This window comes from Mastigoproctus giganteus, chromosome 7, assembly GCF_048544385.1.
Source record: "Mastigoproctus giganteus isolate SK-2022 chromosome 7, ASM4854438v1, whole genome shotgun sequence".
In the NCBI taxonomy this organism is placed as follows: domain Eukaryota; kingdom Metazoa; phylum Arthropoda; class Arachnida; order Uropygi; family Thelyphonidae; genus Mastigoproctus; species Mastigoproctus giganteus.
This window is the reverse complement of record NC_143581.1, coordinates 13,715,864-13,739,073: the sequence shown is the minus strand read 5'-3', so window position 1 is coordinate 13,739,073 and position 23,210 is coordinate 13,715,864. Positions and strand designations below refer to the sequence as shown.

Below are 23,210 nucleotides of genomic sequence, written 5' to 3'. Positions count from 1 at the left end.
TAAATGATATTGATGATGGTATATCAAGCTTAATGTCCAAGTTTGCAGACGATACAAAGGTTGGCAGGCTTGTCAAGGACACTACTGACACTATGCTGCTGCAACAGGATCTGGAAAGGTTGAGCAGATGGGCTGAGAGGTGGCAAATGAAGTTTAACATTGACAAATGTAAAGTACTACACATGGGAAACAGCAACCCCAGGGCAATGTATCCACTCTGTGGTACTACACTAACAGTGGTAGAGAATGAAAGGGACTTGGGGGTGATTGTGCAGGCAGATATGAAGTTCTCTGAGCAGTGCAGACGGGCTGCAAGAGTAGCTCATGGAGTATTGTCAATGATATACAGGAATTTTTCCAGCAGGGATAAGGAGGTGATTATTCCATTGTATAAGGCAATGGTCAGGCCACACCTAGAGTACTGTATACAGGTCTGGAGGCCTCATTTCAAGAAGGATGTAGAGCTGCTGGAACGAGTACAGAGAAGGGCAACAAGATTAGTGAATGGAACAAAGGGGTGCTCTTACGAAGAAAGGCTTAAGTTTTGCAAATTACAGTGTCTGGAGACTAGGCACCAGCGAGGTGATCTGATAGAGGTGTATAAAGCCTTGAATGGTTTAAGCATGCTCAATGCTGATGGGATTCTTCCTCTAGCTCAGAAAAATCACCTGAGAGGGCATAAATTCAAATTGAGGAAAGACAGATGTAGGATAGACATGCGGAAATTTGCCTTTAGCCAGCGGGTGGTTGGTTGGTGGAACAGACTTCCATCCCTTGTGGTGGAGGTTGATAGCCTAAATAAGTTTAAGGCTCAGCTGGACAGGTATTTTGAACGAACAGAGGGGTGAAGTGGAAGTGGGTTTTTTTTTTTTTTTTGGCTGATGCTGCATAAGCTTGCTTTCTTGCATCAAATGCCTCTACTAATGTTATACACTTCAATCAGATCACCTCACAGGTGCCTAATCTCCTGACACTGTAATTTGCAAAATTAAGCCTTTCTTCGTAAGAGCAACCCTTTGTTCCATTCACTAATCTTATTGCTGTTCTCTGTACTTGTTCAAACAGCTCTACATACTACATTAGATAAATTATAGAATGTCTTAAAATACTGTGTGATTGGACTAAGTTTCAATAGCAAAAGCGTAATTTACGGTACTCACCTTGGATGATCTGCTGTTGTTATTTGGGTGAATGAATGGCTAAATTTTTGTGTTTAGGTAATTTAAAGTTAAGTAGATTAATTGGTAAGTTTAACGTGATGGGAATAAATTAATTAAAAACGGAATTAAAATATGCGCAAAGAAGCAAAAGTGCACAACTCTGTCCCTGGTTGTCATGGAGAATTGATTAATTAAGAACTCTAAAATATGTGAAATAGATGAGGCCAATAGTCATAACAGTAGACTTTCGTTTTGTTAAAAATGTCTTCAGTTGGCAAAGTTTAGTGGAGAGAGAATGCATGCTGTATTTTAAAGGAATTTATGTTCCCGTGATGCACTTTGCAACATGGGGAAATCGCAAGTGTGGTGAGATTCCAAACCGGGAAAGGTTGGAGGGTAGTTTTGCATTTATGATGTTTAATTTAGAGTAGTGACGGAACCATTCTATGACGAGGGCTTTGTATTGGAGAATTTTGTAACTGGTTTTTAGTTTTACTATGGTAATGGCTGAATCAACTAGGGGGGGGGGGGGGTGGTTGTGGGAATGCACATATAATATGAGCTCGCTACTGGATTGTGATAATATGCCCGCATATTAGAGGTTTTGATGGAACCGAATTTTGTTGTACTTCCAGTATAGCAAGCTGTTGGCATTTAATCAAATATATAATGTTGTTCATGTCACTTGTTGAGTATTTATGTGTTTCTTTATATGTATCGAACAAAGATCCAAGTTTATTATATGTGGAAAATATAAGTGTAATGTCTGTGCCCGCGAACACTCGGCGGATTTGTCCCGCAAGACTACTATGGTAGGGGAGGATGATACGTGTGTTTCCTTTTGTGATATGTTTAGTTGAATTATTGGTGTTGTTTTTTGCAATGGAAATAATGTGTTGAATTAAATGAGGTGGGTAGTCTCTAGCCATGAACTTTTTTGTGATGTATTGTAGCTCAGTAGATAGGTCGTCATGTGAAGTGCTGTATTTTATGGCATTATGGATTTGATTGTAGAGAACAGCTTTTTTTGTGCTAAATGGGTGGTGTGATGCAAAGTGTAAATATTTCCCTGTGTGTGTGTGTTTTCTAAAGATCTTGGTTCCCAGTCCTGTGCCTGTTTTGTATATAGTACGGTTGAGAAAGTTGATTTGTTTATTAACTTCTGTTTCAAGTGTGTATTTCAATCTATCATGTATTGAGTTGAATTTAGTAAAAAGATTGTCAATTGTGATTCTATTTCCAATTATAAGTATATCGTCTGCATATCATATGTGTAGTTTTATCCCTGAAGGGTAAGGCTATAGAATTTGGTTTTCTGTTGTTGCTAAATAAATCTCAGATAAAGGAGCGGAAATATCTAGACCCATGGGTATTGGAAATTATTGCTCCTATTGGTCGAAGACCAATAAGAGCAGTAATTTCCTTTAGTAAATCTGCCTTCGCCAGTTTATCCACTTTTTTAGTAAAAATTATATCCCCCCCCACCCACAAGATTCTCTAAATTTAAAATCAGCAACACCAATCAAACATTCGAAAAAATAAGTACCACCATAATCTCCGATGAAGACATCTTAGCGTCTTTCGACGTAGTATCATTATATACAAACGTACACGCTGACCGGGCTAGCCGAGTGGGTAAAGTACCTGCCCGGCAACCCAAAGGTCGCGGGTTCGATTCCCGCCTCGGGCTTGGATCAAAGTACTGCAAAAACTTTTGGGAGGTGCAATATGGTCACAGAAGCCGATGCGCCAACAACTACCAAATCAAAAAAAAAAAAAACAAAAAAACAAACGTACACATACCATTCACATCACAAGCCTTACGTGAATACCTAATGACAGACAACACTTTAATCAACCGTACTTCTCTCCATCAACAATATCCTAGAACTTACCTCATTACTACTAGATGCCAGACACTTCAGGTTCCATAACCAAATATTCCAACAAACATTTGGCCTACCCATGGGTCTAGGTATTTCCACTCCTTTATCTGAGATTTATTTAGCAACAATAGAAAACCAAATTCTACAGCCTTACCCTTCAGGGATAAAACTATACATAGGATACGCAGATGATATACTTATAATTGGAAATAGAATCACAATTGACAATCTTTTTACTAAATTCAACTCAGTACATGGTAGATTGAAATACACACTTGAAACAGAAGTTAATAAACAAATCACCTTTCTCAACCTTACTATATACAAAACAGGCACCAGGCTGGGAACCAAGATCTTTAGAAAAAACACACACACAGGGAAATATTTAAACTTTGCATCATACCACCCACTTAGCACAAAAAAAGCTGTTCTCTACAATCAAATCCATAACGCCATAAAATACAGCACTTCATATGACGACCTATCTACTGAGCTCTCCACTAAACTTTGTCAACTGAAGACGTTTTTAACAAAACAAAAGTCTACCGTTATGACTGTTGGCCTCATCTATTTCACGTATTTTAGAGTTTTTAATTAATCAATTCTCCATGACAACCAGGGGCGGAGTTGTGCACTTCTGTTTCCTTGCGCATATTTTAATTCCATTTTTAATTAATTTATTCCCATTGCATAAACTTACCAGTTAATCTACTTAACTTTATATTACACAAACCCAAAAATTTAGCCATTCATTCACCCAAATAACAACTGCAGATCGTCCAAGGTGAGTACCGTAAATTAAGCTTTTGCTATTGAAACTTGCTCTACATACTACTTAAAATGAGGCCTCCAGACCTATATACAGTACTCAAGGTGTGGTCTGACCATTGCCTTATACAAGGGGATAATCACCTTGTATAAGGCAATTATCCCTTATGAATTGAGGGATGAATATTTTCTGCACTTGTAAAGTGCAAAAAATATTTATCCCTCCTTATCCCTGCTAGAAAAATTCCTGTATATCATTGATAAGACACCATGAGCTACTCTTGCACTGCTCAGATAGCTTCATATCTATATGCCTGCACAATTACCCCCAGGTCCTTTTCACTCTACCACTATCAGTGTAGTAACACACTGTTGATACATTACTCTGGGATTACTGCTTCCCATATGCAGTACTTTACATCTGTCAATGTGAAACTTCAGTTGCCACCTCTCAGGGCACCTCAGTAGCCAGGTGGGCAGGAGCAGCAGTGCGTAGCACATGCTTCTTGATTAGACCGGGGTTCGAGCCAGTGAGTCACCAAATACCGGGGTTCGAGTCCGTGAGTCACCAAATACAGAAGATGCAGAAAGGTCCGGGAATCACCACCGCCTATTCCCGGAGCAATATGGCCTTAGTTGCTAATGCTCAAGCCGACCGGGCTAGCCGAGTGGGTAAAGTACCTGCCCGGCAATCCAAAGGTCGCGGGTTCGATTCCCGCCTCGGGCTTGGATCAAAGTACTGCAAAAACCTTGGGAGGTGCAATATGGCCACAGAAGCCGATGCGCCAACGACTACCAAATCAATCAATCAAAGCTAATGCTCCTAAAAAACCAAATAACAACAACGACCACCTCTCAGACCATCTGCTCAACATTTCTAGATCTGTTGCAGCAGCGTATTGTCATTAGTGTCATTAACAATCCTGTCGACCTTTGTATCATCTGCAAACTTGGACATTAAGCCTGATATATCAACATCTTTAATGAATACAGAAAACAACAATGGATCCAACACTGAACCCTGTGGGACTCCACTAATAACATTAGTCTACGAAGAGCAGTGTCCATTGATTACCACTCTGTCTTCTCCCACTCAACCATCCCTTTATCCATAGCAGCAATTTGCCTCCAATGCCACACTGCTCTAATTTGTGCACCAGCCTTCCATGTGCAACAGTATCAAAAGCCTTTCTAAGATCCAAATATATGATATCAAAATTATTCTTTGCATCCAGTTCCTTTGTGACTACATCATAGTATCCAATCAAATTGGTTAGACAAGACTTCTCTTTAACAAACCCATGCTGTGTCCAAGCTGTAACTGAAGGCATGTCTAGATGAGCCTGCAATGCTTCTTTAACCAGTGCCTTCATTAATTTCCCTGGAACAGAAGTTAAACTAACAGGTCTGTAATTACCATGTCTACCTTTGATCCTCCTTTGTGGATTGGGTCACATTTGCACATTTCCAGTCCATGGGTACCTCCCCTGAGTCCAAGGAAGCTCTCATAATTATGGCTAAGGGTTTGCTTACTTCCTTTGCTGCCTCCTTTAATATAACTGGATAGATTCCATCCACCCCAGGTGCCTTTCTTATGTTTATCTTCAACAATATCTCCTCCACTTTACTCTCAGTTATTACAAGATTATCTAGCTTACTGCCAGAGTTTAATACACCTCTGGCATTCCCCTCCCTGAATAACTCCTCGTGTGAATGTAGATGCAATTCATTTTGTTTGTTAGCTACCTGAGCAGGATCATCAACATTTGAGCCATTGATATCAAGTGGACCAATCTGATTCATCTCCTTCCTTCTGGAGTTCTTTACTTATGTAAAGAACTCCAGAAGGAATAAAGTAAAGAACTCTTTGCTGTTTTTCTTTGCATCCTTTGCTAAAGATTTTTTGTAATCTGCTTTTGCCTGCCTAATCTCCTTTGTGACTTGTTAGGATGTTATGGGATGTGTTAGGGTAACTAAGAATAGGTGCATGTATACCAATGCTAGACGTATAGTAAATAAATTTGATGTGTTGGTCAAGACATCAAAGGCGGATATTGTTGGGATATCAGAGATGTGGTGTCACACAGATATTAGGAATGCAGAATTGGAATTTGGGGAATTCAATGCATACAGAAAGGATAGACAGGATTGGAAGAGAGGAGGGGTTATGCTGTAAATTAAGAAAAACGTAAAATCAAAAGAAGTGCTTCCAGTTGATATAGATAAGTGGACAGTGCACTGTTGAGTCAGTTTGGCGTGACTTAAGGACTGCAAAAGCAAAAATAAGAGTAGGAATGTGTTATAGGCCTAATGACTCGAATGAATACAATGAACAGTTGTACAAAGAAATAGATTGGGCCAGTAAATCAGAATGTCTTATAATGGGGGATTTTAACTTCCAATTTGTGGATTTATTGGATGATTATTTTCTGCAGCAGCATTTTCGACAGGCAACCAAAGAGGGTAACCTTGATCTGGTTATCAGCAGTGATCATTCGTGTATTAAGAATTTTCAGATAAAGGAACCACTAGGTGGCAGTGATCACAGTGTGCTCATGTGAGATTTACTTAAAGATATAATTACCAATAAAAGAAAAGAAAAGGGGTAAAAGAAAGGTTTTTACTTCCGTAAAGGTGACTACATTGGTCTCAGACAGTTTCTAAATTCTGTACAGTGGGATCAACTGATAATGTTACCAACAGCAAATTCTAAATGGGAAGCATTCAAGGAATTAATCGTCGTGGAAACTACTAAACATTTCATACATATTAAGAAATATTGTTCAAGGTTTAGGCCTAAATGGTTGTCAAATGAACTAATGTGACTCGTAACAGAGAAGAAAAATGCATGGTATGCATATAAATTATCAGGCGACACAGAAGCCTATGGCAGATATAAGCTTGTCTGTAATCAAGTCACAAAGGAGGTTAGGCAGGTGAAGGCAGATTATACGAAATCTTTGGCAAAGGATGCTAAGAAAAACAGCAAGGATTTTTCTGCTTATATAAACTCTAAAAGGAAGGGGATGAATCTGATCAGTCCACTTGATAAATGGATTGACTGTTGATGATCCTGCTCAGATAGCAAACAAACTGAATGAGTATTTTGCATCTACATTCACACATGTGGAGTTATTAAGGATTGAAAATGCCAGAAGGTTACCAAATTGTAGCAGGGTGCTTAATGACTTTCTAATAAATGAGAGAGCAAAGTGGAGGAGAAATTGTTGAAGTTAAACATAAGAAAGGCACCTGGGATGGATGGGATCTATCCAGTTATATTAAAGGAGGCAGCAAAGGAAATAAGCAAACCCTTAGTCATAATTATCAGAGCATCCTTGGACTCAGGGAAGGTCCCCACGGATTGGAGATGTGCAAATGTATCTCCAATTCACAAAGGGGGATCGAAGGGTGACACGAGTAATTACAGACCAATTAGTTTAACTTCTGTACTATGGTAATATAATGGAGTCACTGGTTAAAGATGCATTGAAGGATCATCTAGACAAGACTGCAGCAATAATTCAGACACAGCATGGGTTTGTTAAGGGGAAATCTTGTCTGACAAATTTGATCGGATATTATGATGTGTTTACAAAGGAACTGGATGGAAAAAATAATTTCAATATCGTATACTTAGATTTCAGGAAAGCTTTTGACACTGTTGTGCATGGAAGACTACTGTACAAATTGGAGCAGAATGGTATTAAGGGTAAGTTGTTACAATGGATAAAAGGATGGTTGAGTGGGAGAAGACAGAGGGTGGTAATCAATGGGCACTGCTCTTCGTGGACTAATGTTATTAGTGGAGTCCCACAGGGTTCGGTGTTGGGTCCTCTGTTGTTTTGTATATTTATCAATCATATTGATGAAGGTATATCAGGCTTAGTGTCGAAGTTTGCAGATGACACAAAGGTTGGTAGGGTTGTTAATGGCAGTATTCTACTGCAACAGGTCTAGAAAATTTGGGAAGATGGGCTGAGAAGTGGCAACTGAAGTTTAACATTCACAAATGCATAGTACTGCATATGGGTAGAAGTAACCCCAGAGGAATGTACCAACTGTGTGGTACTACACTTAAGTTGGTAGAAAATGAAAAAGGTCTGGGAGTAATTGTGCAGTCAGATATGAAGTTTTCTAAGCAATGCAGACAGGCTGCCAGGGCAGGTCATGGGGTTTTTGTCAATGATATACATTAATTTTGCTAGCAGAGAAAAGGAGGTGATTGTCCATCTGCCTTGAGTACTGCGTATAGGTCTGGAGGCCTCATTTTAGGAAGGATGTAGATTTGCTTGAGCATGTACAGATAAGGGCAACAAAATTGGTGAGGGGAATAAAGGGATTCTCTTACCAAGAGAGGCTTAAGTTCTACAAATTGCTGTGGCTGGAGACTAGGCACCTGTGAGGTTATCTGATTGATGTGTATAAGGCCTTGAATGGGTTGAGCACGCTGAATTCTAATGGGATTCTTCCACTTGTTCAGATTACAAACCTAAGGGGTCATAAATTCAAATTGAGGAAAGACAGATGTAGAATAGATGTGCAGAAATTTAGCTTTAGCCAGTGGGTGGTTAATTGCTGGAACAAGCTTCCATCTGTCGTTGTGGAAGTTGATAGATTAAATCAATTTAAGGAGGAACTGGACAAACATTTAGAGTGAATGGTTGTGTAATTTTTTTTTTTTTTGGCTGATGCTGCATAAGCTGATACACTTGCTTTCTTGCATCACATGCCACTGCTACTTGGTTACAGGTCAGCTTATATCTATTATAGGCTTCTGTGTCACCAGTTAATTTATGTATATCCCATGCATTTTTCTTCTCTGCCACATGTCTAATTAGTTCATCTGATATCCATTTAGGCCTATATCTTGCGGCGCCTCCGTAGCCAGGTGGGAAGGAGCAGCAGTGCGTAGCACACGCTTCTTGATTAGACCGGGGTTCGAGCCCGTCACCACCAAATACGGAGGATGCGGAAAGGTCAGGGAATGACCACCGCATATCCCGGAGCAATATGGCCTTAGTTGCTAATGCTCCTAAAAAACCAAATAACAAATAGCCTATATCTTGTACAATATTTCTTAGTTGGTATGAAAAGCCTAGTAGCTTCCAAGATTAATTCTTTGAATGCTTCCCATTTTGAATTTGCTGTTGGTAACATCATCAGTTGGTCCCACTGTGTAGAATTTTTAAATACCGTCTCAGACCTACTGTTAACTGGGGTGGATGGAATCTATACAGTTATATTAGAGGCGGCAGCAAAGGAAGTAAGCGAGGTGATCTGATTGAAGTTTGTACACCTCAATCAGATCACCTCGTCGCAGGTGCCTAGTCTCCAGAAACTAATTTGTGAAACTTAAGCCTTTCTTCGTAAGGGCAACCCTTTGTTCCATTCGCTAATCTTGTTGCCCTTCGCTGTACCCTTAGCCATAATTATGAGAGCTTCCTTGGACTCAGAGGCGGTACCCATGGTAGTTTGATGAGATATGTTCACAGCAGATGAAATACTTTCTTTTTTTTTTTAGGGAGCATTCAATCTTCAAGTTGACATTTAATAATGAATGTTGTCTGTATTGGGTGTTTCTGAAACTGGCAAAGGAGACAATATCTTGGCAAGCTCATTGGCATTTTAAACTCTCACAGATTTTTCTTTCTGCATTTCCATGGTCATAATTTTGCTGTTGTATGAACAGAGAATGTTGCAGGTATCAGATATATAACAAACAAATTATATTATGCACATCTTAAAAATATTGGTCCGTCTTTGGTGCAGTATGACTTAAATATCATAAATGTCATAAAGTGTTAAAAGACAATGTATTATTAAATAAATCAACATTTCATCAGTATTATCTAAAATACATCCATTAAAATTACCACATTCTCTGCAGCAGTTTAGTCAACATGTTACTCTGCCATTTGCCACTCATTTGGAGAGGTCTGCATTCGAGTTTTACTAAAGACTGGAGGAATTAAAGATCTCTTCAATTAATGCTGAGTTGCTCCTCAGGCAGAGGAGTTGAGAACACTTCGTGTTAAGTTGTAACATAATTTAACATTGACTGAGCTTTTCTTCATCTTTAATTACCTCAGTTTTTTTTCTTTCTGGGTAATAAGTTAGCTTCCTGGAGCCTTGCCCTACTTTAACCACAATAATTTTTTGAGATTATTATATCAGTTTACAGCATTCTGAAGCTTTATATTCCTTGGACATTTGAACTTGCTTTTGACTGTAAATATCATTTTGTAATTTTATCTTATGTTATGTTATTTTTAATTAAATTTAAAAAAAAATAATTATTTACCATTTGTGTATTTTACTTAAATATACCTTGCAAGAAATTTATTTATTTATTTTTAAAATTTAATTTGGCAGCCTATACTTGAAAGATTCAGCTGACATATATGTCACAGAAAGAAAAAGAAATAAAAGGAAACAGCTGACATTAGATGACTTCATCAAGGGGATGAACAGTCAGAAACCAAGAAGTAAGTGTATTGTTGATATTTATCCTAGTTCCTCAAAACTTTGAAATTCATCAGATTTTGACTCTTTGATTAAATATATAGAGAGTTGTACTGATTGAATTTGTCAGGTCTTCAAAACAAAGTTGATTGTTAAGGTAGGCAAGCCATTAATGGATCATAATCATCTACTGTTGTTCCTGGAAATGGAACAGCGTAACTTTTTTTTTTGTTAATGGCAAAAGCAGCATGTAATTTCTTTTCTGTGATATCATTAATCTGGACTCAAAAGAATAAACTTGTCATTTAGTTTTTTTCTTTCTCAAAAATCTTCTTTACTCTGTTATATCCCATGTAAGAATAGTTTTGTTTCCATACTTCCACAATTGTTCTTGACATCCACTTGTACTGTTTTTTTTTTTCTTAGGCAGATTTGCCCAATTTCATTAATTAGTATTAAATTCTCTTTTGCAAATAAAGGATCCACTGTCTGCATTTCCCAAATACAGAGATGCCTAAACCCATCTTCAATAATTCATCACTGGAATTAGAGACTGCCACACAAGAGAGACTGTGTTACCTGACTTCACACTCCATATTGAAGTTTTGCATGCCATCCCTGATAGGGTAGGCACCTCCGTAGCCAGGTGGGCAGGAGCAGCAGTGCATAGCACATGCTTCTTGATTAGCCCGGAGTTCGAGCCCGTGACCACCAAATACGGAGGATGCGGAAAGGTCAGGGAATGACCACCACATATCCCCGGAGCAATATGGCCTTAGTTGCTAATGCTCCTAAAAACCAAATAACTAACTAACCTGATAGGGTGCTGACCACAAGTGTTTCATAAAATTTTATGAAAACTTCCTACCTCCATGATGTTAATGTTTAATGAAATTAGCAATAGCACTAGTAGAGGCATATGATGCAAGAAAGCCAGCTTATACAGCATCAGCAAAAAAAAAACCCTTCTCATTTTCACACATCCACTCGCTCCAAATGTTTGTCTAGTTCTGCCTTGAATCTATTTAAGCTATCTACTTCTACAGCAACAAATGGAAGTTTGTTCCAGCAATCAACCACCTGCTGGGTAAAGGCAAACTTTTGCATATCTGTCCTACAACTGTCTTTCCTCAATTTGAATTTATGCCCTCTCAGGCGATTATTCTTGGCAAGAGGAAGAATCCCATCAGCATTGAGCATGCTCAAACCATTCAAGGCTTTGTACACCTCAATCAGATCACCTCGTCGCAGGTGCCTAGTCTCCAGAAACTAATTTGTGAAACTTAAGCCTTTCTTCGTAAGGGCAACCCTTTGTTCCATTCGCTAATCTTGTTGCCCTTCGCTGTACTCGTTCGAGCAGCTCTACATCCTTCTTAAAATGAGGCCTCCAGACCTATACAGTACTCAAGGTGTGGTCTGACCATTGCCTTATACAAGGGGATAATCACCTTCTTATCCCTGCTAGAAAAATTCCTGTATATCATTGACAAGACACCATGAGCTACTCTTGCAGACTGTCTGCACTGTTCAGAAAACTTCATATCTGCCTGTTTAGCCCCAGTCCTTTTCATTCTCTACCACTGTCAGTGTGGTACCACAGAGTTGATACGTTACTCTGGGGTTACTGCTTCCCATTTGCTGTACTTAACATTTGTCAATGTTAAACTTTAGTTACCACCTCTCAGCTCATCTACTCAACTTTTTTAGATCCTATTGCAGCAGCATACAGTCATTAGTGTTATTACCAACCTTGCCGACCTTCGTATTGTCTGCAAACTTGGACATTAAGCCTGATATACCATCATCAATATCTTTAATAAATGCAGAAACAACAATGCATCCAATATTGAACCCTGGGTGACTCCTCTAATAACAGTAGTCCATGAAGAGCAGTGTCCATTGATTACCACTCTGTCTTCTCCCACTCAACCATTCCTTTATCCATAGCAGCAATTTGCCTCCAATGCCACAATGCTCGAATTTGTGCACCAGCCTTCCATGTGCAACAGTATCAAAAGCCTTTCTAAGATCCAAATATATGATATCAAAATTATTCTTTACATCCAGTTCCTTTGTGACCACATCATAGTATCCAATAAAATTGGTTAGACAAGACTTCCCTTTAACAAACATATGCTGTGTCCAAGCTATAACTGAGGTCTTGTCAAGATGATCCTGCAGTGCTTCTTTAACCAGTGCCTCCATTAATTTACATGGAACAGAAGTTAAACTAACAGGTCTGTAATTACTTGTGTGGCCCTTTGATCCTCCTTTGTGAATTGGGGTCACATTTGCACATCTCCAGTCCATGGCAGTCCTTTTCTGAGTCCAAGGCAGCTCTCATAATTATGGCTAAGGGTTTGCTTACTTCCTTTGCTGCCTCCTTTAATATAATTGGATAGATCCCATCCACCCCAGGTGCCTTTCTTATGTTTATCTTTAACAATTTCTCCTCCACTTTGCTCTGTTATTGCAAAATCATCTAGCTCACTGCCAGAGTTTAATACACCTCTGGCATTCCCCTCCTTGAATAACTCCTCATGTGTGAATGTAGATGCAAAATACTCATTTAGTTTAGCATTAGCATTAGTAGAAGCATAGGATGCAAGAAAGCAAGCTTTTGCAGCATCAGCCAAAAAAAAAACCAAAAAAAAAACACTCCCATTTCACTCCTCTTCCATTCGTTCCAAATACCTGTCCAGCTCAGCCTTAAATTTATTTAGACTATCAACTTCCACAGCAAAAGATGCAAGTCTCTTCCACCAATCAAAGCACCTGCTGGCTAAAGGCAAACTTCCGCACATCTATCCTACAACTGTCTTTCCTCAATTTCAATTTATGCCGTCTCAGGTGATTATTCTGAGCAAGAGGAAGAATCCCATCACCATTGAGCATGCTCAAACCATTCAAGGCTTTATACACCTCAATTAGATCACCTCGCAGGTGCCTAGTCTCAAGACACTGTAATCTGCAAGACTTAATTCTTTCTTCGTAAGAACAACTCTTCGTTCCATTCACTAATCTTGTTGCCCTTCTCTGTACTCGTTCCAACAGCTCTACATCCTTCTTAAAATGAGGCTTCCACACCTGTATACAGTACTCAAGGTGTGGCCTGACCATTGCTTTAAAAAAAAGGGGATAATCACCTCCTTATCCCTGCTAGAAAATTTCCTGTATATCATTGATAAGACACCATGATCTACTCTTTCAGACCTTCTGCACTGCTCAGAAAACTTCCTATCTGCCTGCACAATTATCTCCAGGTACTTTTCATTCTCTACCACTGTCAGTGTAGTACCACAGAGTTTATACATTACTCTGGGGTTAGCTACCTGAGCAGGATCATCAACAGTTGAACCATCGATATCACGTGGACCAATCTGATTCATCCCCTTCCTTCTAGAGTTTACATAAATAAAGAAATCTTTGCTTTTGCTGTTTTTCTTTGCATCCTTTGCCAAAGATTTCTCGTAATCTGCCTTTGCCTGCCTAACCTCCTTTGTGACTTGGTTACAGACTAGCCTATAATAGATATAATCTGTGTCACCTCTTAATTTATTTATATCTGATGCATTTTTCTTCTCTGCCACGTATCTCATTAGTTCATTTGACATCCATTTAGGCCTAAACCTTGAACAGTATTTCTTAGTTGGTATGAAAAGCCTCGCAGATTGCAAGATTAATTCTTTGAATGCTTCCCATTTTGAATTTTCTGTTGGTAATATCATCAGTTGGTCCTACTGTATAGAATTTAAATACTGTCTCAGACCACCGCATTCACCTTTACAAAAACAAAAACCATTTCCTTTACCCTGATGGTAGTTACTGCTTTGAGTAAATCCCACTTCAGCACACTGTGATCACTGCCAACTAGTGGTTCCTTTATCTGCAGATTCTTAATGCCTGAAGAATCACTACTGATAATCAGATCAAGAGTATTACTCCCTCTAGTTGCCTCCTGAACATGCTGCTGTAGAAAAGTCATCCAATAAATCCACAAAACCCTTGCTAGTGTTTTAGTGACCAACTCACAAATTCCAGTAAATATATGAGAAATTAAAACCCCCCATTATAAGATACTCTGATTCACTGGCCCACACTATTTCTCTGTACAGCTGTTTATTATATTCATCAGAGTCATTAGGCCTATAACACACTTCTACTCTCAATTTTGCTTTCCCAGTGCTTATGTCACACCAAACTGAATTGACACTGCACTCTCCAGCCATGTCAACTGGCTGTACTTCCTTGGATTTTATGTGTTTCTTAACTAATAGCATAACCCTTCCTCCCTTCCTATCCTGTCTATCCTTCCTGTACACATTGTACTTCCCAAATGTCAGTTCTTCATTCCTTATATCTGTGTGACACCACGTCTTTGATATTTCAACAATATCTGCCTTTGATGTTTTGACCAACACCTGAAATCCATCAAATTTATTTACCAAACTCCTAGCATTGATGTGCTCGCAAGTGTACATGCTTCTGTTCCTATTCTTTGCCACCCTAACAGCCATGTATTTACTTGTTCCGCAGTGACTCCCAGCAGTCTCTGCTGGGAGTCACTGCGGAACACAAGTGCAGAGGAATCCTCTGCACTTGTTTTCCAGGCTGCCGCTCATTCCAATAGAAGCAGTGCATGAATCACCTTCACCTCTTCCAGCAGCTACTGTTAATCTATTAGTCCATGTTTCCCTCCCAAGCTTGCAGTTTTCCAACCCATCTAACAATGCCTCGGTAGCATCAGCAAATAATATTCTTGCACCCTTTCTATTTAAGTGTATCCCATCCCTGTAGAAGCAGTCTCTCCTGTTAACAAGTACAGACCAGGCTGAGAAAAATTCTACTCCTTGAGCCCTGCACAATCTCTCCATGGCCGAATTGATCAACAAGGCTCTCATCATATACTCCCTCATATCTTGTCTGGGCAGAATTGCAGACACTTTGAAATTCAACCCTAACTCAAGGCTTTGTTTCATCATTGACCTGTACTTGTTAAGTAATTCTGCTGGTCTCCTACTCTTAATATCATTAGTGCCGTGTACAACAATATCACTTTTTGTGCCTTAAAAGATATCTGCTCTACAACGTTATAAACCTTTGTCCCTGGCAGACATACCCTGGTCTGCCAGGGTAGTGTATGTATGAATTGAAACAGTGAGCCATAGGATATTAAACAATTAATTTAATGTAGATTGTTTAAATAAAAAAAAAATAAAAAAAAAGGAAATATAAAAATCTCTGCACATGTTATAGGGTTTTGTCAATGATATACAGAAATTTTGCCAGCAGGGATACTGAGGTGATTATCCCATTGTATAAGGCAATGGTTAGGCCACACCTTGAGTACTGCATAAAGGTCTGGAAGGCTCATTTTAAGAAGGATGTGCGTTTGTTGGAACAGGTGCAGAAAGAGCAATGAGGTTAGTGAGGGGAAAAGAAGTGTGCTTTTATCATGAAAGATTTCATTTCTGCAAATTGCAGCATCTGGAGACTAGGCACCTGCAAGGAGATCTCATTGAGGTGTTTAAGGCTTTGAATGAATTGAGTAAGCTCGGTGATAATGGCTTCTTTTCTCTTACTCAGACTACACACATACAAGAGGACAAATTCAAATTGAGAAGGGATGGTTGCAGGATACATGTGCTGACATTTGCCTTCAGCCAGTGAATAGTTGATTGTTGGAACAAACTTCCATCTATAGTTATGGAAGTAAGTAGTTTGAATAAATTCAAGGAAGAACTAGGCAGACTATTAGAGGGGATAAACAGGAGTTATGGGAAGTGTTTATTTATTTATTATTATCATTTTTCTTGCATCATTTTTCTGTGCTAATATTAAGGCTCTCACTATTATTCTTATGGAAAACATCATCTATATGATTCTTCCAGATTAAAATTAGGATTGGAGAATTGTTTAAAATTGTGATCTGTGCTCTTCTATAACTATTTGTCATAGCAGCACTGACTGGAGATACCATTGTTTTACAGAATACCATTGTAGGCTTTACTTTATTTTGTTGCTGTGCTTTCACTCATAATTATCTCATGATGTCACTCATAATTATCTCATTACGTGGACGCACAACATAATAACAAAACTGGAAGTTTTGTTATTGTGTTGTGCATCCACGTAATTCAAGTATATCCTATAAAATTATTGTAAAATATTCATTTTAAATATAGTAATTTAAGTACATTTTAAATATAAATAATTGAAATATGCTTACTTATATCCAATTTCTCTCTCTCTCTCTCTCTCTCTCTCTCTCTCTCTCTCTCTCTCTCTCTCTCTCTCTCTCTCTCTCTCTCTCGGCCGACCGGGCTAGCCAGGTGGGTAAAGTGCCTGCCTGGCAACCCAAAGGTCGCGGGTTCGATTCCCGCCTCGGGCTTGGATCAAAGTACTGCAAAAACCTTGGGAGGTGCACTATGGCCACAGAAGCCGATGCGCCAACAACACTACCAAACCAAACCAAAAACTCTCTCTCTCTCTCTCTCTCTCTCTCTCTCTCTCTCTCTCTCTCTCTCTCTCTCTCTCTCTCTCTCTCTCTCTCTCTCTCTCTCTCTCTCTCTCTCTCTCTCTCTCTCTAACTGTAAACCCTGGCATTACATGTCATGAAGGGTATTTGTTTGTTACCAAACTAACATATTTGTGGCAAAAACAAATGAAGATTTATTTATTTTGAATTATTATAAGTAAACTTTATTTTGTATTATCTATATTATTTTATTTATAGATATTATATTTATTTGAAGTCCTATAGTTTGTCAGTTTAATATACTTATACCTTTAGTAGCTTGTTCATGTGTTGTTTTGAAAAAAATTTATTGGCCTATTTTTTTGGCTTATATAATAGGCCTGTTTTGATATGCTGTGTGTGGTCATTAGATGTAAAAAAAACAGCAACCTGATTGCTTTTGAAATACTGCACAGTAAGATGCAGATATGTTTGCAATTTTCTGCCTGTATTGTAATTTATTGTAATTTATTTATGGCATGAATATTAAGGAATTTCATTGATATTCAGAATTCTGTTTGATAAAATTGCATAGAACAGGAAATTTTTTTCCCATGGGAATTTGACATTATAGTAATGTACGGAAGAATAGCTCTGCCTAAATCTTTTTTGATTACTTTTAAAGATATGTTTTAAGATATGCATTTGAAGGTTAAAAACCATATCTTCAAAAATTTAAGTAATGTTCAAAAACTTGCTCTGTAGTGCTTACTTCAATGTAATGCAGAAGAACTTTGGCCTGTATAGAAATATAAAACTGTGGTTTCACTGTATTGAAATTTATTCATCAGTATTTATTAATCTTCCCAGATGAGAATTTGTATTTGATCTTATCAGTCTAGGGGATGATCAATATGGACCCCCTACTCACCATGCAGAGGGAGTAAGGTATCTCCTATAAGTTTTTTTTCTGGTTTTTCAGCTCACACATCATGCAAATTAACCTGTTGTATAGACATGATATGCATTATAATTGCATCTAGTATTATAAGTGCCAATGCACTATAGCATACCTGATGTATCAGAACCATCAAAAAAAAAAAAAAAAAAAAACAGTTGACATGGTTTAAATTCAAGGCATCAAAACTTAAACTGAGTTTGCAGTTATATATTTAACTGAAACAGATTATAATATTAATTTTCTCAATAAAAAGCATGTTTCACTGCATAAAGTAGTTCCCTATACAAATTAGTTATGATGAATACACACTGAAAATTCACCCCTTACACCATAAAGTGAGTTTTTGTATTCTTACTTGATGTCAGTTTTTTCCCATCTCAAATACCCCTTTAGTATGGGAAATAAGTACAGAAGAAGATTGTCATGCTATAAAATATTTATTATTTTTTTTAAGGACATTGTGTTCTATTTCAGATAATGAACCAGCTGTGTGATAGCATGCTCAGGGCAGTGGAGAATGAAAAACACCTGGGAGTAATTGTGTAGTCAGATATGAAATTCTCTGAGCAGTATAGACAGGTTTCCAGGACAGCTGATGGGGTTTTGTTATATACAAGATGTTGTCATATACAGGTTATGTACAAAAATTTTGCCAGCAGAGATAAGGAGGTCATTATCTTTGTATAAGACATTGGTTAAGTCACATCTTGGTACTGAATACAGGTCTGGAAGTCTCATTTTAGGATGGACGTGGATCTGTTGGAATAGGTGCAGAGAAGAGGATTTGTGAGGGGAGCAAAAGAGTGCTCTTACCAGGAAAGTCTTCAGTTTTGAAAATTGCAGTATCTGGAGACTAGGTGCCTGCAAGGAGATCCTGATTGAGGTGTTTAAGGCCTTAAATGGATTTAGTAAGCTCAGTGCTGAGCTTACTCAATCCTTACTCAATATATCCCTCCCTCATTGTGCAGTCTAAGCAAGTGAAATCTTCCATTTGCTTAGACTGCACGTCATATGAGGAAGGTATAAATTCAAATTGAAGGACTTTTTTGCAGGCCAGATGTGCATAAATTTTCCTTCAGCCAGAGGGTGGTTGATAGTTGGAACAAACTCTCACATGGTGTTGTAAAGGTGGGTAATTTAAATAAATTTAAGGAAGAACTACATAAGCTATTATAGGGGATGGACAGGTGAAATGGGAAGTGTTAGTTTTTTTTTTTTTTTTTTTTGCTGCTGCTCTATAAGCTTTGCATTCTTCCATCATCTTGCCAGTACTAATAATAATAATACTGTAGAAAGCATATGTAAAATTTAATATGTAGAATTTAATATGACTAACATATTAAATTATTGAGGGTAAATAAATAAATATATGATTATTTACTAAAATTAAAAAATATATATCTAATGTACCATTATTATTATTTTTTAAAGTGTCTTGAAATTTATTTTCCCAAAACATTGCTGGAAAGCTCACTTTTCTCTATCATGGATTTGTTTTTTTTGTTATTTTTTAAAGTTTTTTATATTTATTATAATTTGTTATGTATTCTGTATTTGTTGCAGACCCTGAAAATGATCACAGACAACTTTCTCAGAATGTGAGTTTTCATTTTTTTCCTTTTGGTTTCCTTTATTCTTTAATAGAAACAGATTGAACCAAGAAAAAAGCCTTTACATCATATACACTATATGACCAAAAGTATTTGTACACCTCTCCATAGGCACCTCCGTAGCCAGGTGGGAAGGAGCAGCAGTGCGTAGCACACGCTTCTTGATTAGACCGGGGTTCGAACCCGTCACCACCAAATATGGAGCATGCGGAAAGCTCAGGGAATGACCACCGCATATCCCGGAGCAATATGGCCTTAGTTGCTAATGCTCCTAAAAACCAAAATAACAATAACAATAACAACACCTCTCCATGGATAATGTGACTGTACCAGCAGTCTCATCCTTCCTCTCCATACATAAATATTGGCTCCTACATACTAATATGGACCATGGATTTTAGCTTATAGATATTTTGCAATGTGAGATGGTGACTGAATGTCATATCAATAACCTTTCTGTGCAATCTGTGATTTGCCTGATCCTCCTAAAATCTATTGTGGTAGACTCTATTGAAATATAGAAGACTATAGGTAATAATAATAAAGAAAAAAATTAAAAAAATGTGAATGGTTTCACAAATTCAAATAAAGTTGGGACAAAGCAGGTCCAAGAGTCCACAGTAATATCCATCAGTACATTAACCACCTGTAGGGAGCTTTATCTATAGGGTTCAGTAGTAGGGCTGCTGAATATAAGCCAGATATCACGATCATCAATGTCAAATGGCATTTGGAGTTGTGTTGTTCCCAATGTATACAGACCCTGGAATAGTGGCAGAAGGTTCTATGGGATGAGAAACCTTGCTACACACACACAATGCTTTGTTCTGATGGATATGTTTAGGTGTGGAGACTGCCTGGAAAGCTCTTCCTGTCAGAGTGTGTACCCTCTAGGCCATGAAGTTTGGAGACAGTCTGATGATATGTGGCTGTTTCATCTGGTTTGAACTTAGTCCATTCGTAGTAATTCATAAAACCATGACGTCTGTGACCTGCTTAGTTGTTTTGGAAAATTATGCATTACCTATATTTTGTCAGTACTATAGAAACAGTCCCTCTCAGTATTAGTATGACCATGCTCCATATTGTACAGAGACGGTCACATAGGATTCATTTTTGAACAATGACATCAAAAATGTTGGACCGACTCAGAGCCTTGCTATTAACGCTGCTGAACACCTATGGGACAGGTTTTCTGCGGTGTAAACTCTGGCCAAAAAGGTTTTCTTCTAAACTGTTTTGCAAGGGGAATGGAGACAAATTCCAGCTGACACCTACTGGAAGTTGGTACAAGGTATATTCAGGAGGGTTAAGGCTATCTTGCAGGCCAAAGATGGCTCTACCACATGTTAGGTTTTTGAATTAAAAGTCCTTTTTGCAACTACTTTGTGCTTGGTCATGTAGTGTAGATTGATAGTATTAGCAGAAATTTCAGACTTTTAGTTAAGATGAAATGGTATATGTACAGACATCATCAAAAATAGCATATCAGAAAAAAATATTTCTGAAGAAAATGTTTCCCAGTTTAAAAAAGTTTTAACAGTAATGAAATTGCATGCAGATAATAGTATTTTGGCATCCTCTTCATATGAGATATAAAAACTCATCATTTGTACCTGTTTTTTTTTTTTGTTTTGTGGCTGATCATTTGATTCTAATTATGAAATATATAGTTTAATTTTATTTTATTAAAAAAAATTTCCTTAAACTTAAATTTCACTATTTTATTAGTTATAAGGAATATATTAAAACAATGCTTTGTTAAATACTCTGTTTCAGAGGTATTTGTGTCCCTCTTTCTTTATCCTCTTTAACAGTATAGTGGTTTTGCAAGTTGTCACTTGAAGTCTGGATTTGAAACCCATCAGAGACTGCAAGAATTCTTAAAGGTGTCTACAGTTGGGGCTATAGTTAGCTGATCTCAGCTGAGGGAGTAGGCTCTTCTATGTGAGTTATTCCTGGTTTTTTAGCCTGTGCAACATGCAAAATGGCCTATGAAGTTATAAATACACTTGTACAAACATAATACACATAGCACAATATGGCCTTAAATGCTGATGCATTATGTAAATCATAGTAATAATAATCTTTTTCCTCAGAATGACTGAAAAAAAAAATATATATATATATATATATATGCATATGCCTTTGAAGCACCATGCAGAATAAGGCTGTGCACCCCTCATGTACAATGGCACCATATTTAATAAAGCATTGTATTTTTATATCTATGTTACCAAAAAAATGGATCCTTTATCTCTGATATAAAGATTGATTGATGAAAATCACCCAAGTTTTGGAATATCAAATGTCTCTGAATAGTTTTGTCAGATTGTGATCCTAATATGGAAATTTTAAAGAATAGATGTATGAGATTAAATTTGAAAGCAGATCTTGATCACTGGTAAGTTGTCTAAATTTTAGGTAAGTAATAATAGACTTGTGACTGCTCTCTTTTTTAGATCCAAACCATTTAATGATCCATGTAACAAATGTTTATTGTTCCATTATTAATCTGTATCATACAAATTTAATTAAGCAAAAAGGCCTTTGGTTCCAGTTTCATATTAATAAATTATTGTGCCACTGAGAATGGAAAGAAAATGACAGGTTGAAGTTGAAAATACGTTTAATGTTGAATTAAGGTTTTTATTATTTTTATTATGTTACGGATGTTTTTTTATTTTTAATCAGTTTTATTACTTGTATTAGATGCATTTGAAACTTATTTCAATAGAAAGAATTCAAATTAGGTTGTAATGCTCTCAGATTTATAAATTTATTATTACTTGAAAATATAGCAAGTTTTAATAATAGTAGAAAATTGATTAAACAATCAATTTGGGTTTTTGAATTTTGCCAAAATCAAAATTTTAAATATTGTCATACTTCAAACCTTGTATGAAAAAATTTAAAATGTGTGGGTTATATGCCAAAATTAGTGTTGAAAATTATAGTGGGGGGGAGAGAGAGAGAGAGAGAGAGAGAGAGAGACCCATAATGTAGGATATTGTTAGCCACATCTATTGGAAATTGCTTACAAATGATGTTGCTAGAGATGGTATTACTAAAATTGGTTTCGCAACATTGAAGTTTAGTGTTAGATATCAAATGAAAGATTTTTTTAGTGTTCAGTGTTAGGGTTTTTTTAAAAAGCTTTGTCATCATATGTTTTATATTTCACAAAGTATTGAATTTTAAAATAATGTACTTTTTTTCATTTTTTTGATGGTTCTGTATAAACTGATTGGCATGCTAATTCACCTTTCACTGTTGCCTTAGGTTTCAGGGGTAATAGTTTCTCTAGTTTAAAAAAAATATATATATAAATAAATATATATGTGCCTCGACAACTATTAGTTAGATCGAGAGTACAAAGTAATAAGAGTAAAATTAAAAGCATAAAAAACATTAGAGGCTAAGGAAATCAAGGTTTAGGGGTTTCCTTATTGTATCATTGGATCCAAGTAGGTTATTGCCAATCTATTGCTTAGATTGGCAGTCTGAGATCATTATCTCTTCTTCTGTCTAACTTCCTAAATGTATATAATATTCTATTTCAAAAGTTTTGGCACTGATAGGTATTGTTTATGCAGATTTGAGGGAACTTGGCAAAATGTAATAATATGTGCTCATATATTGGTTCAAGTTTTTGCATGCTTAAAGCTGTTATGAATGCTTATTTTATGTTTATAGTATTATTTTTTAATGAAAACCCCAAACACAAGAGGTATTAGAGCCTATAGTACTTAGTACTCTGCATGGCTTGAAGGTTGAGAAGATGAAAGATGATACTTGTTGATATTAGACTTGAATTTCTGTAGCTGTAATTTTCAGGAAATACGTATGAAGAGAGGTTGTTCGAGAAAACAGAAGTTGAAGGAATAAATGAGGAAGAAGAAA

The 23,210-nt window shown here is 37.2% G+C and overlaps 1 protein-coding gene across 1 annotated transcript in view; it reads left to right on the top strand.

The window, feature by feature from the left end:
• Window positions 1-23,210, top strand: part of LOC150082532 (uncharacterized) — a 510,090-nt gene that overhangs the window by 26,949 nt on the left and 459,931 nt on the right. Inside the window, exons 5-6 of the mRNA XM_090377831.1 lie at window positions 10,190-10,302; window positions 19,261-19,295. Coding sequence (XP_090233957.1) covers window positions 10,190-10,302; window positions 19,261-19,295 — 148 coding nt within the window. The remainder of the gene's footprint in view (window positions 1-10,189; window positions 10,303-19,260; window positions 19,296-23,210) is intronic.